Consider the following 14,667-nt stretch of genomic DNA (forward strand, 5'->3'; position numbering starts at 1 on the left):
AATGCCTTCCAAAACAGATTTTGTATAAAGCTGCCTCACCTTTCCTGACCCAGGCACCCACATCCTGGTTGCACAGGTACCATCAAGGGTTAAACTAGACTGAAAATGCAGAGGCCACTTTATTCCAAGGACAAAACCCTGGTAGGTGAAGCAGCTTCAGCCAAACAACCAGTAAAGACATGTCAGCAACTGTCAAAAAAATTACAGCCAGCCCATGCAGAAGGTTCAGCAATAAACACAACCGAAGAGTGACAAATAAAACCATACAGAGCGTGTTAAACGCTCAGTGGAAAAACCTATGGGAACTTTTTATACGACACCCTGGGGCAGAGGGGAAATGATGCCACAACTGGACTGTGGCTCTTCGCAAGGTCAGCCCAGAGTCCCGCTCAGCGGCAGCTCTGAGAACAACCTAACGGAGGAAAAACTGGGTCGTTCTGGCTCCCCAGAAACTGCCGGCACAGCTGGAACCGCGTATTGTTACAGCTGAACCTCGGCAGCTCCTGCATTCCCAGCCTCTCCCAAGGCATCCGAAACAGCCCGTGTCTGGGACTCCCAAGGAAAAACTTTGTTACGCCCTGCAGAGGAATGTTCCACCCACGGCTGTCGTTTCCTTCCATAAAAGGATCATTAGTGAGACAATTTCTGAAGTTCGCGGTATTGTCTACAGATTTACTGAAATATCGCACCAGGAAGGGGAAGCCAAATGAGCCAGACTATTTTAAGCCTTTTGCATTTGGAGGAAATTCTAGGGCAAAATTTCAAAAAGGCAGATGCTTTGAACTGGGCAACGTTACACTCTGTGGAGAAGGGAGCATTCCTGCCCTTAGAGATGTCTACATAACTCTTTTGGGGCCACGTCTATTTGATTGACTGTTTTCAGATTTAGAATCTGCTTCTTCAGACACCTAAATACTATTTTATACAAAAGTGTGTGTGATCAAGACTATTTGGGAAACAGTTAAGTCAAAAACTGACTATAAAAAGCTACTGTTACATCTTTGTCGCACCTACAATTCACCTTGAAGACCCGTTTGATCATCTCGGCACCCGGGGCAGCACAAAAGTGTCCCCAACGTCACCACTGCCACCCGATCAGCCAGACGGGATGAGAGACTCGATCACAGGGACGCCAGGGCTGGATCTGCTATCAACATTTTGAATGTGCTGGCCCCAAGGTCTCCTCTTCCTTCCTCATGGAGCACAGAGAGCACATTTCCACAGCCGCGTACTGCGCATTCCCCACTGGGTCCAACTGGGATTTAGATTGTTCTAACTGGGCGAATAACACTATTCAGACATGTCTCCCCTGGCAGCACTCCCTCACCATCAATTATCAGCAAAACATCGCTCTGGTCTCAAAACGAAGGCTGGGCTCCCCTCTCCTGGACAGCCGCGAAGCTGCAGCTCCCAACAAGGCCCAGTTAAGCCCAGCTCCTCCGCAGTGGGAAAGCTGCTTTGCTGGGCTCAACTGACCCCTTCCCCAAAGAAAAAGCAGGCTGCTAAAGGTTTAATACCCTCAGTTTGTCTTCTAGCAATCTGCCTGGTATCATCAGCCTCTGAACATGCTATCGGTAAAGGAGATGAGCAGCACCACAGCCCTAGGACAACTGAGAACAGAGCTCAGCAGGGAAACCCCCCCTGCCTTGCTTTGACTTCAACAAGAACTTGTTTTTTCTCCTACTGCTGCATCTGAGGTTTATGTTTCCTTTGGAAGGAAGGTAGAGCTTGAAAGGATGTTTATGAAAACTATTCTTCACTCTCCAGACAAGAACATCGCATTCAGTTCCGACACCAGGCAGTTCTAGGAATCGCTGATCACAGTTTGCATCGGGAGTTGTTACGAGAGAACGTGCCCAAAGAGGCTTTTGCAAAACACCTTCCATGTCCAATCTTGCAATAAACACACAAAGACCCTGAGCTCGCACTGAAATCCAAGTGGCTGCAACATCAGAGTTCAGATGTGCTTTTATTTACAGTGTGTGTTTTCAAGGGCACGATGGATTGCATCGTTCTCAGTGTGTCAAGGGGTCAAAATAAGTCAAAAGCCACGAATGGCTTCTTCAAAATCTGGTCGGCTGCTTATTACAGGCTATAGACACCTCACATGACAAGAAAGAGTTACAAATGGGAAAAGGTGTCTGAAGATTAAACTTTTTGCTGTTTCGAGCCTATTGCAAAGGCTGTTGGCTGACTGTTTCTTTATTCACCAAGGGTGGTTTGCAGTTGTGGTTAATACGACAAAACGCAATAACGATCTTGGGCTTCGCACGACAACAATACCTAACCCTGTGTATACTTCAATCAAATTTTGCAAGGAGATATTGGTCTTGAGGATACAAATTTCTGACAAATTTAATAAGATCAGTAGAAGGAATAAACTACTTTTATTGTGGGACCAAACTACTACCAGAAAAGGTAAATAAGAAGAAAAGACCCTTTCAGTAGCACCAACTCCCAGCACTGAGCTGTCTTAAAGGCACCTTGTTTTCAGTTGCTTCAAAAGAATTTCTTAGCAGACCAAAAGGCTGCCTCAGTTCCCGCCTACACACAAGATAAACTACTCAGAGAAACAGTGCAGGGGGTGACAGGAGACGCTTCCTCTAGGCTTCCCCTGTCTGCTTCTGGGAAAACAAATACAAGATTCTGTCTCAAACTGCAGTGCAACCCAAGCATTCCCCAGCACTGTAAATGACTCCTGTGCTGCGGGTGCCTCCAACCAGCCCACACACGAGGACTGAGCTCGCTGACGCTCCTTTATTGCTTCAAACTTCGAGGCAAAGCCAAGTCCTGCCACTCTTAACACTCATATTCCAGCAATTCGCAAGTATGAGTGCGAAACGGTGCGAAAGATTTCAGCATTTCAGACTCAAACAATTTTTCTTACCAGAGAACGAACACTTTCAATAACTGAATGGTTTCAGTACTTAATAGGACCTCTGAAAGTAAGAAACAACTGACATTCTGGGTGACTGCTGGGTCTTAGCCCATGCTGTCGGTGCAGCCGCAAGCTCTGGTGTCTCTTGAAGTCCGCTTCTACCTTGAAAAGCAGCAAAGTGATGGAAAATTGGAAAATTCACAGCTACAGACAAGAATATGGGTGATTAACTGCAGCTCCAGGCCGCTTGAAAGCAGCCCTGCGCAGACACACCACATACACATGCATGTTTGAAGGTTTTTACTTGGATAGAAGTTTAATTGGCTCCTTCGCAACCAAATTAACCGAAGGGCTGCACAGCCAGATCTGCCTCCCCTGTGGTTCAGAGCAGGATTTTGTCCAAGTTCGGTTGTACGTGCTCTGGAGAACTTCGATGGGATTAAAGAGTGAGAAAGCACAGACATAAAGCAAAGCTCTAAACAAGCTCCCTGAACACTCACAGCACAGAGAGACTTCTATTATCCACCACAGCACCGCTTGTTCATCTCTCACCACGTTCATCCTCAGTACCTGAGATCCTGAGGCAATCTGGGCAATTCTCAGCCAGAGCTCTTTGTGATCCTGCTTTTTTGCAGTCTGCTCTAAATTTGTCACCCAAAATGGGCCCAAACAGCTTTCCAATCATACCCAAACTCTCCAAGTACCGCACAAGTTTCCACTCCCTTCTCAATTTCTGTAATTGCCTCCCCGCTTGATTTTGGATCTCATGCCTGCATGGTGATTACGGGCAGCTCCACTCCTGGTTACGCCACATCCCAAGCACATCTCCAGTTTAACAGCAGCAGTCAGGGAACCATAAAAACACTCAATTCTTGCATTTTTTGCAAGCAATACGAAGGCACAGAGCAGTTAAATAGTTCACTCATGGCCATGGACTCTGTGGCAGAGGTGGGATTAGTAACCAGTGGCTACTGCACCATAAGTGGAAAATACAGCCAGCCACGCTGGTGAGGGAATGATGATCCCATCCCAGCAACCTAGTCTTAAATCTGGTATTAAAAAGATGAGTCAATGTTGACAACAAGGGAAGCAGAATGGCTGATGACTCAAGATGTCAATGTTCTTGTTCTAAACCAGAACAGGTACAGGAAATGCAGCAGCGCTGGGTGTTACCTCAAAATCAGATAACGCCTGACCGTCACTCAGGCCAAGTTGGGCTACTCATGCTAAAATAGGTTATTCAAACAAAAGAATACAGCTAAAAGATGAGAATGCAACTTAAAAGTTAGTTTGATTAGGCATATTCTGAAACAGAGCAAGCTCAGCGCTCACAAACGCTGCAGCCGTGGCCGTGCTGTTCAATACGTACCCTGAGCAAACATATCTGTCAAGCAAAGTACAAGCGAAAACCTGACAGCTGAACAAGACGTGCAAGATGAACTGGCAGTTGGTCATCAGGCTTAGTCACAGGCAACCCGGGATACTTCAGCAAACAACCTCGTTAAAAGGCTAAATATCCTTTTATTGATCCTTACTCAGTAGCAAATGTGCTTGTACCTATTTAATCGCATTCATTTTATCATTAGCTTCAGAGCAGCACAACCGCAAGCCTCCTGGTTTTGCTTTTGATTTTTAAATCAATTTCTCATTCACTTCCCTTTGCAGGGCGATCAGAGGCAGGTTACAGCAGCTGTTCACTGAGCAGCTCGCACAGTCATAGGAGCCAGCAGAAACACCTCCCTGACGATGAGAGCGGGTTTCTGCCCCAATTTAGAGTTGCCAGATGAGAACCCTCGGCATTACCAGAGACGAGACACACATACCTGCCTGCCATCCTGTCCCACGTTGGTCTGTCCTCGCACGACAGTTCGAATGTTGTCATCCAGCCTCCTGGAGAAAAGAAGCTAAAATGTCAAACTCATTCCCTGTGTGCCCGACCCAAACCATATGTGGGAACCCTGAGAGCGACAGAACTGATTTATAATAAGAAAACTGGTGCTACCAATGCTAAACTCACCGGGTTTTTCCCTTTCTCTCTCTGTAGGACATTGCGATCTTCCATAATTTAAAACTCCTGCTGCAAAAATACACCATCCATTTCCTAATTTAATCAGGGCTTGCTGCATTTCTCTTCCCTTAACCAATATTGTCAGTTATCCCCTGTCCGTTTCCATTTTCACTTTCCACATATTAAAGTGCTGTCTCAATCATTGCAGGTTGGTAATGCCAGACGGCACAGAAAATGTAAGTATTTCCTGTACACTTACTTATATTTATTTTGTATTTTTAGTACCAATAACAGCAATAAAAATATACATAATGAGAGCTTTTACAATTGCTACTTTGACCTCACAAACAGATTAAATTCTCGGCAACACTATCTTCTGGGTAGTTTGTTCTCTGAGCCTTAAAACCGTATTAAAATGTCATATTTGTTCATTCTTAGTTTATTGTTTTTTTCAAAGCTCTACTTTGCAAACCATCAGCTAAAATAACCTGAAAGGCACATATTATACAACAGGGACAAGGTATAAAAAAGAATTATAGTTACATTGAGTCATTTTTGTCTCTGTCTCACTATTAGATTTGCGAGTGACCCTATTCAAGCCTTTTAAGCAAATTAATTCCTACCAGCTATAGCACAGATGTTGTATTTATGAAGCCTTGGTGACAATAAGACTATTCGCCACTTGAGATGCAATGAAATGGAGAAATATTTACCTTATTTTCAATCTGATTTTGTTCACAACTTCATCGATGTTTGCCAAAGACTACAAGATGGAAAAAAAAAAACAGAGAGAAGTGAAATGAGGAACATCTACTGTGACACCCACCCCTGGCACTGCCCCATGTTCCTGAGAACCTCACCTCCGTCTGTTCAACCCTCCAGGAATGGTGACTCCAGCACTGCCCTGAGCAGCCTGTTCCAATGCCCCACAGCCCTTTGGGGAAGAAATCGTTCCCCACATCCAATCTCAGCCTCCCCCGGCGCAACTTGAGGCCGTTTCCTCTGCTCCTGGTGCTTGTTCCTGGGGAGCAGAGCCCGACCCCCTTGGCTCCAAGCTCCTTTCAGGCAGTTCAGAGATCAGAAGGTCTCCCCTCAGCTCCTGTTCTCCTGTTCCCCCCCAGGTCCCTCAGCCGCTCCCATCACATTTGTGCTCCAGCCCCTCACCAGCTTCGTTCCCTTCTCTCAACTCACTCCAGCATCTCAAGGGCTTTCCTGGCATGAGGGGCCCAAAACTGACCCCAGACTTTGAGGTGTGGCCTCAGCAGCACCAAGCACAAGGGGACAATCACGTCCCTAATGAAGAGCTGCAAGAGATGGGACAGGGAGCAGCCCCGTGGGTCCCAGGGCTCCCAGTGCCCACCCAGCACCAGGCACACAGGGTGCCCTGAGCCCTGCCCTGTCAGCAGACGTGGTGACAGTGACCTCCAGTGGCAACGGGGACAGAGCCCTCGCTTTTCCCAGGCAAAAAACCCTCCTGCAGAGCCCAGACATCCGGCACACGGGTGGAAACACAGCTGCTGCTGGAGCTATAGAAGGGGACGGCAGGGAAATTACTCCAGTACTGGCAGAGGGAAAAGAGCCAAGTTAGCACCACCAGCAAGCTGCCTAGAAACAGCTGAAAGCAAAAAAAGCCAGTGCTGCAGAGGATCTTAACCACGGTAAATGTCAGAGCTGCATACAACCCAACCTCCAGCTGCAGAAACACCTGCTTTTTGCGATAGCTTAGTCCAAAACTGCCCCCGGAGCTGATATGGGGCACATAAAGTACAGATATGAGCCCACGGCAACCTCAGTCTTCACACCGCAAAAGAAACAAGAGGTTTCAGACACGGATGTCCCTCGAGTGACATTTCACAGGCAACATTTGCCTTATTTGGTTGAAACCGCTGAGGGGTCAATGATTAATATAAGGCAAGTTATGAAATTTACTGCAAAAGAAACCTCTATACAGAAAACGTATTTCTACAGATCAAAGCAGGACTTTTACTGCAGCAAGCACTTTGGGTAGAAAGAAACTACATCATGACAGAGAAGCTTGTGAGATGCAAATTTAAGAAGTGATAATTGTTATGTTATAGTCTTATTATGTGTGCTACCCTTTAAAAGAAACGGTTTGGCTGCAGGTTTAAGCACGCCTTCCGTCACTTACTATCAAGTTACCCCTCGCTTTGAGAGGGCCACATTGCCAGAATTACTTACTTGCTCAGTGGGAAAGAGAGTGTTAATGTACTCCACAGCATTAAAATCTGCTCTGTCCAGCGGATCTTGGCTGGGAAACACCTGGAGAAAGGGAGCAAAATAAATACAATCAGCAATCCATCGTGGTTAATTTCTGTCACTTTAAGCAGTATCTCCTCCTTTAATTACTTCAGCACCCAGTTCCGATGGCGTCGCCCAGTGTTGTTCTAACAAATGTGCACAGAGAGCGGCCAGGAGTGCAGCAGCTCTGTGGTTTGGAGATCTCAGATCTGTTAAAATTCCTGCGGGTATCAGCCTGGGTAAAGGCAGATAATATACATGTAGATTCCACATACAGCCCCAGCATAACCCATCATGTGCAAGGAATTCCTGCGACATGCAAGGCATTAATTATGCATCCCAAACCATTGTGATGCTTCTGTTGGTGTCTGGAAATGAACCTCCCCTCTGCCAAGGCAGCTCCCTTTTCTCTGCCTGGGTTTTGCACGGCCCCGTGGTGACAGACGGAGGGTTTGCTTTTCACAGCCGTGTCACATGAAACATGATGAATTACGAAATGGTTGCACAAGTTCCCTGGAGACTTGGGTTTGCCACTTTCACATGAAAAAGAAGGAGAGAAACAGAATCTGCTGAAGGATTCTTCCTGCCCACGGGAAAGGAAAAAGAGCAGCTGTGGTGCCAACAGATCTCATCTCTCCTCAGAAGCTGATCAAACGATACAAGCGCACCTGCCAGGCTTTGGTTTTTGTCCCCGCAGACTAAAATATGCTGCGTTCCCTTCTCTGCTACCATATTCACTCTATATTTATACAGCCACTAGCTCCGTGCTCTATAGTCAAACCCCGGCCGGTAAAGTGTAGCTCACCCCTCAGCGTCACCTTCACACATCACCCCAGTCACCGAAAGCCCTCACAGAAACCTGCGTCACCTGGGCACACTCAGCATTTACACCGTTTAACACATTTCACATTGTAAAAGCAGTGTTTTTTTCCAGATCATTTAAACGAGAGAAACCTCTCCCTGAAAGAGGCCTCTTTGGCAGCTTTCCCAAAGCTACTCCTGCGGCCAAGGAGAAGCAGGCAGCAGTTCAATATGCATGAGGCCACTCCGACATCACCCCACAGCACCACAACCAGCCTGTCCTGCTCTGGGCTCACAGCTCCTGCAGGTTTCATTAACCCCAGATCTCACCAGCGTTATTAGCAGCTGATGCAAAGGGTGTGGAAGATAAAGGCCAGTCAGGAACTCCTCTCCCAGACTGCAGATAGAGATCAAGGCTGCAGGCAGCTGTACCGGCTCAAGAGATTGCTACTCCCAGGTCTTTGTCCTAGTTGTTAACCAGAAACAACTACCCCAGGTTTGGTGGAGCAACAAGGCTGCGTGTGCTCTGACATTGCTCCGCGCAGCAGTCAGCACAGCCAGTTCTGCTCATTTAACCAGAACCTGGCAGGTCCTGCCCAAAGCTGACGAAGGAACACTCAGGAAAACAAGATGATTATTGGGTTGGGAAGTGATGAGAGGCAGGAGGCAGCGCCATCCTCAACACCTCCCCTTGCTCGGGACGGGAATATCTGCCCACAGCCTTACTGCTTGTTACAATAACTCAGCCAGGGATGTGGTGCATTCTCCACTGCTCACAACCTCAAGTCAAGACTGTCTCTAAAAGATGCATTTTACCTTGAAGAGGCATTTTCTGCTTGATTAAAAAGTCATTTTGCTGTACAATGCTAGAAAGCACACCAGGCTTCTCTGGCTTTCAAACATACAGGCAGAGGATTCTTTTTTTCTAGACAAGGTCCAGGTCTCCTTTAGAAGCTGGCATTCAATTTAGCAATTCTCAAGGTTTCATCAAAAATTACTCAGGTGTGCCAACCCTACGCAAAGATGGACTGTGTGCAGTGTCTCTTTGGAGCAACAATATTCCAAATCTGGCACAGCACCCACAGCAAAACTGAAACCTTCCTCACCTTCTGGTGCTGCGCTCATTAGCTCTGCCCTAGTTCTCTTGGTAGAGCCGCCAAATATGATCTGCAAGACTCAAAGAGAGTGAGAAAACTTTCTTGAGTGATACTTAGCGAGCCAGCTCCTGTGTCTGCCCGCAGCCCTGCTATGGGACAGAGCTCCTCGTGCTGAAGGGTTGACCGAAGTTGGCACAGACTCTGCCACGGGTTCTAACCAACACATAGTTTGACCCTGAGTTCTCATGGACTTTGCTGGGCTCCAAGGGTCACACAGGGTTTCAGAGAACACTAGACGGCTTGGGCTGGAACATAATAATGATCACAAAAGCCGAGACGTTCAGGTTACCCTGACTCCAAGTGAGTCAAGCACCGTTGGACACCACTGAGATGCTTTACACACTGAGGGCACAAAGAGGAGCCAGAACAGGCATGTCCCGTGTCCCTCAGCCACGGGGAAGCAACGGGGTGCGATGTGCTCGGCTGCGGGCAGCGCAGGCCCAGGCTGGCACTGCGGGGACGGTGACACCCCCGGCACTGCGGGGACCCGGGGGGCCGAGCGGCGGCAACCGGGCTGAATGGGCTCTGCCCCCAGCACCATCCGCCCTGGGGCTCCGCGGGGCCCAGCAGCGGAAGGCCCGGAGCTCGCTGGGGGGCAGAGCCCGCCGGGACCCTCAGAGAGCGGGCACCGGGCCGCGCCCGCAACCGGCCCCTCACCGGGCGGGCCCTGCCCCACCGAGAACCAGCCGACCCCGCCCGTCCCGCGGCGACGGCCCCGGCGCACCTGCTCGATGGCGGCCTGCACGGCGGGCGCCAGCTCCAGCGCCTCCAGCCCACCCGCCAGCTCCGGCTCGTCCTCCTCCATGGCGGCCGCCGCTTCCGGGCCGCGGGGCATGCCGGGATGCGGGAGGACACACCCCCTCCGCCGCGCCGGCCGAAGGGGCGGGGGCTAGAGGGTGGGCGGGGTTATGAGTGGGCGTGGTCTGTGGCAGGGCGGGGTTTCCGCGCGGCGGGGGCGGGGCCTGCCGCCCGGCGGAGCGGGGCGCGTCCCGGCGGCGGGAGCGGGCGCGGCGAGGCCGGTTCATGCCGAGCCCGATTCGTGCCGAGCCCGGTCCGTACCGAGCCTGGTCGGTACCGAGCCGAGCCGTGCCGCTCCTTGCCGAGCCCGACCCTCCTGCCTCCCGGCCCGCTGTTGACAAGCGGCGGCGGTCGGCAGCGCGGCGGCGGTCGTCCCCATGTGGCGGACGCTGGCCCTCGCCTCCGCCTTCTTCCCGGGGCTCTTCGTCTTCTGCATCCGGTTGCTGCGCTGGGCCGCCCCGGGATGGAGCCTCAAGGACCGCATCCTCCTCAGCGGCAGGTACGGGCGGGATCGGCGGGAGGTGACCCGGAGCGCGGCGGTTCGGCATCGCCACCGGGCCGGGACCGGGAGCGATCCGGACGAGCCAAGAGCTCCGAGCCCCGGCGGGGGAGCTGCAAGCGGGGAGGCCGGACCCCCAGCAGTGCCGAGCCCAGACCCCCGCGGGGAGCAGGTTCTGGGGGTGGTTCTGCCCGGCCGAACCCTCGGTACCCTCCCGGGGAGCGAGGATGCTCCGGTGCTGCTCCCCCTCTGCCCGCGGGGAACCGGGCAGAGTTACCGCTGATCCACGGGCGTGGAAGGGACGAGACTTTGGAAACATCCCCCCCGCCGTGTCCCCGGGTGACAGCGCCTGGCATAGCCACCGTCCGTCCCACGCTGCCCGGGCTGGGGACAGAGCTGCTCCTCACCGTGACGAGGCGTTCGGGGTGTGCACGGAGTGGGCGTCTGGTGCCAACAGCTCTGCTGGTGCAACCGCGCTGGGGCCACTCCTGCTCCGTGGCCCTGCTGGGGTGACATTTGGGGTGACCCATTTCCTCTCTCTTGGTTTCAGGCTGGTGTCAACGGTCCAAGCCACGATGGCTACAGTATCGGGGATCATAGTTGTCCTTAACTGCAAGGATGTGGTGCACGACAGGTAATTGTCCGATAGCTTCGCCGTCCTGCCGGCAGCACGTGGAGGCTGTGCCTGGCCGCCTTGCAGCCTGTTTTATGCCAAAGGCTTGCACATGAAAAGGGGAGAGAAAACAAAAGAAGAAACCAGTTTCATGTTCCCTTTTCCTCAGCTTCGGGTGGGGCAATGCGCTGCTGTGCACCCCGGTTTGTTCAGTGCTCTCAGAGCTGGGGCTGCTCTGCCAGCATTGAGGGTCTCCTGGGGATGGGCTGTAACATGGGCAATGTACGAGCAAAAAATGAAGACATCGTCGCTTCTAAAGGGGTAGGGAGTACCCTTGCTGGAAGCTGAAATTGCTAATGAGTGAAGCAGGCCTTGTGAGAATGGATTTTAGAGGTGCATCGCCTTCTCTGTGCCCAATGGATTCTGAAGGAGTCCAGAAACTAGACGATCAGTATGGAGTTGGCTCTGGAGGAAAACCACATCACCTCATCCTCAGTGCTCTGAGATAAACTGCCCCAGAAGTGGCTCTGGGCAGCAGTGATAGCGCAATCTGGGTCAGAAGACTTAAAACCAGAGCTGTTATCCAGAATAGCAGGGAAAATTGTCGGAGGGAAGAACACAATTATGCTGAGCTGGAATTTGACCATCACACCAGATTTTAGGGAGGGCTGCCCTCTCAGTCATTGCAGACTTCTTAATACACAGATGTGAAATGTCCTGCCTTGCCCTAGATAGCAAGGTCTATCCAATTGCTCAGTCCCGCTTAACCCAGGCAGTCCAATGTGTTACCTTTTTGCTCTAAAACACTTTGTGGTCAGAGACCCAGATTTTCTTTGAATCTGGAGGAAACACAGCCCAGTGCTCAGCAGGGAAGACTTTGGAGAATGACAGCAAGACACAGAGCCAGGAAGCACCACAGAGGTTGCAGCAGAAATTGCCAATTTATTTACACAGGCAGACAATCATTTTATTGCTGGCACTATAATTTCCCTCCAAAGCCCTGGGCATGTTTTGCAAACACAATAGCTGGTCACTTCCCCTCCCTGTTTTACATCACTTACATCTTTCTATCCAAAATAGGAACACGGGCAACAACATTTTTCGTGAGTCGGCAGGAGAGCAAAAGCAGATTTATTTGGGCCTCAAGCTATGTATTCTTTTTTTTTTTGAGTGTGATTTCACTCAGGGCTCTTTAAGGAGCCCGGTCTCCCCACGGAGCAGCACTTGCTGCTGCCCGGGTTGTGCAACCAGGATTCCGACATGTTTTGGGAACAGGCAGCTGCCTGCAATTATTTCCCAACAGACAAACGTCTCATGGGGGTTTATTGCCTCTATTGGATATTTTGCGCTTCACTCTCCAAAGTCTGGGCCAGGCATCTCTAATTAATTCTGAGGTCTCCAGGCGCTTCCCAAATGCCCCCCGGGGTTAGGCAGTTGCGGGGAGGACTCGGGTTTTATTCCTACCAGGCTTAGCTCTGGGTGTCCCAGGGCTTAAGGGAGGGGATTCCCTGCAGCAGAGGCATTGGATTAGTGCAGGATCCCAGTGGCGCTGTGCCCCCTGTCCCCACAGCAAACACCCGGCCACAGGGCTAATCACCACCTCCCGTTAGCGCCGTGTTTGCGCTCAGCCCAGCTCGGCGCCTGGCACGGAGCCGTCCTCCCCGTACCAGGTACCTGCTCCCTGCACAGCCAAATCGCGTTAAAACCTCGCAGCTTACCATCGCCTCCCAAATCCGCTGCTGCTATTTCAAACCTAAAGATTCTCTTCCAGCCCCCAGAGCATCGCGAGGTGCTCTGAGCTGTTGCGATGCCTGTGTGTGCTGCTCCTCCCCAGGCACTGGCTGGCAGTGGAGTACATCTGGGTCCTGGTTCCCTACATGACCTATGACATTTACGTCATGTACCTCTGCCACTGGCACAAGAGCCAGGACAAGGGAATTGCTGAGAAGAAGCACTCTCTGGCCAGCATCCGGAGCTTCCTCCTGCAGGAGCGGCTGATGGTGACCCACCACCTCTTCATCCTCATCATCCTCACCCCCATCACCCAGGTAAGGGCCAGGCATGGCAGTTGTGACACCCATCTGAAAGTGCTCACGGTCAACGCTGTGTCTGGCAAAGCATCTCTGCCGGTCGGGAGCCCCTGACCCCATGGAGATGCTCAGTGTGAGCTCCTGGCCACCCCTCCAGGAGGACCCCATGTTCCCTGCTGTCTTTATTTCCAGCACTTCAGGGGAGAGCTGGGGGACTTCTTCGTGGGCTGCATCTTCACAGCAGAGCTGAGCACGCCTTTCGTATCGCTGGGCAAAATCCTCATGCAGGTGGGTGAGGAGGGACAAGGCTCGGGGCTGGGAAGCCCACAGCAGTTTGTGCCCCTTCCCCACCCCAGGCTGCCCTTCTCCATCAGCCCCTGTTCACACAGAGCTGGGCTGGGGGGGTCTCAAAATGGGGGCAGCCCCACAGCTGTAACCCCAAGCTACCCCACAGAGCTGTCGTTCTCCTGTTAGGGTCCCATCCCTTTTCCCCAGTAAGCAGCAAGCCCGGGGGCATCCCCAAACTGGGGGCTGTGCCATGTCCTGGTGCTGTCTGTACCCCCACACACACCCCCTCCTGCCCCAGCCCTCTGCCCCCCTCCATCCCTTCCCACCCCGCACTCCTGCTCCCCCATCCACCCCAGCTGGGTGCTCAGTGCCCAAAGGGCCTTGGGGTGCTGCTCACCTCACTTTCGCCTTCTTCATTGCTCCCTCAGCTCAAAATGCAGGACACGCTCCTGCACAAGGTGAACGGGATCCTCATCCTGGTGACCTTCTTCCTCTGCCGTATCCTCCTCTTCCCTTTCATGTACGCAGCCTACGCCAGGCAGGCGGGGATCCCCGTTTACCTGGTGCCGTTCCGCATCCCCATGCACTGCAACATCGCCAACGCCTCCCTCATTGCCCCCCAGCTCTACTGGTTCAGGCTCATCTGCCGCAAAGCCGCCCAGCTCTACGGCAGCTCGCCCGCCCACAAGAGCAGATAATGGCAGCGGCGGCCCAGCGCGGGGGCTGGAGACGGGTCAGACCCCCCCGGCTCTTGCACCTTCACCATCGGCGCTGCAGGAACTGTGCAGGAGCAGAGCGGTGGACGCAGCGATGCCACTGGGCTGTCATCGCTGGAAGCAGCTTTGCCCTCCCCACTGCCATGCCTGGGGGCTGGGAAGGATTTGTCCCCACGCTGCACCAGTGCCTGTTGTGTGTCCCGATGCGGGAGCCAGAGCAGGAGCCAGCGAGGAGGAAATCTGCCCATCAGCACGACATTCCGCCTGGGATTAAACACCGTGGCACTGGACCGACGGTCACATGAGAGGGGCTTGTTACAACCCCCCATCTTTCAGGGCTGACCCCAGCACCGAGAGGGCTGTGAAGGAGCCTGGAGGCGATGCTGGAGCGTGCCCAGCCCCGGGCAGCGGCACTGGGGACCGGGGGAGCCGCGGGCCGGACCCGCCGCAGCTCCAGCTCGCTCCGGTTCTGGTTTACAGCCTCCAGCTTCGAGCAGAGCCGGCAAAGTGCTGCACAGCCCGCTCTGACCTTTCCCGACCTCGCCTCCGCACCACAGCCGCGTCCGGCCGCTCGCCTCCCACTGCTGGGCTCCAGGCTTCTCAGACTCCACTTACCCAAA

General features: G+C 52.4%; 2 protein-coding genes across 5 annotated transcripts in view; one reads left to right on the plus strand and one right to left on the minus strand.

The window, feature by feature from the left end:
• VPS53 (VPS53 subunit of GARP complex) overlaps window positions 1–9,931 on the minus strand; it is a 59,348-nt gene extending 49,417 nt beyond the window's left edge. For 3 of the 4 annotated variants that reach the window (XM_080356949.1, XM_080356948.1, XM_080356951.1), the window contains exons 1-5: window positions 9,828–9,931; window positions 7,086–7,166; window positions 5,600–5,649; window positions 4,896–4,955; window positions 4,702–4,768 (exon numbers count right to left, since the gene is read on the minus strand). In XM_080356949.1, coding sequence (XP_080213075.1) covers window positions 4,702–4,768; window positions 4,896–4,955; window positions 5,600–5,649; window positions 7,086–7,166; window positions 9,828–9,908 — 339 coding nt within the window. In that variant the 5' untranslated portion in view covers window positions 9,909–9,931. The remainder of the gene's footprint in view (window positions 1–4,701; window positions 4,769–4,895; window positions 4,956–5,599; window positions 5,650–7,085; window positions 7,167–9,827) is intronic. The other variant, XM_080356950.1, reaches the window with a different exon arrangement.
• Window positions 9,932–10,267: 336 nt separating this feature from the next.
• On the plus strand, window positions 10,268–14,029 carry TLCD3A (TLC domain containing 3A; the record flags this gene model as incomplete). The annotated part of the gene is made up of 5 exons (XM_080356993.1): window positions 10,268–10,400; window positions 10,951–11,034; window positions 12,848–13,061; window positions 13,236–13,331; window positions 13,760–14,029. Exons 1-5 carry the CDS (start codon window positions 10,279–10,281, stop codon window positions 14,027–14,029), a joined length of 786 nt encoding a protein of 261 aa, XP_080213119.1. The 5' UTR covers window positions 10,268–10,278.
• Between the last annotated feature and the right edge of the window lie 638 nt (window positions 14,030–14,667).

Source organism: Nesoenas mayeri, assembly GCF_963082525.1.
Source record: "Nesoenas mayeri genome assembly, chromosome: 20".
Taxonomy (NCBI): domain Eukaryota; kingdom Metazoa; phylum Chordata; class Aves; order Columbiformes; family Columbidae; genus Nesoenas; species Nesoenas mayeri.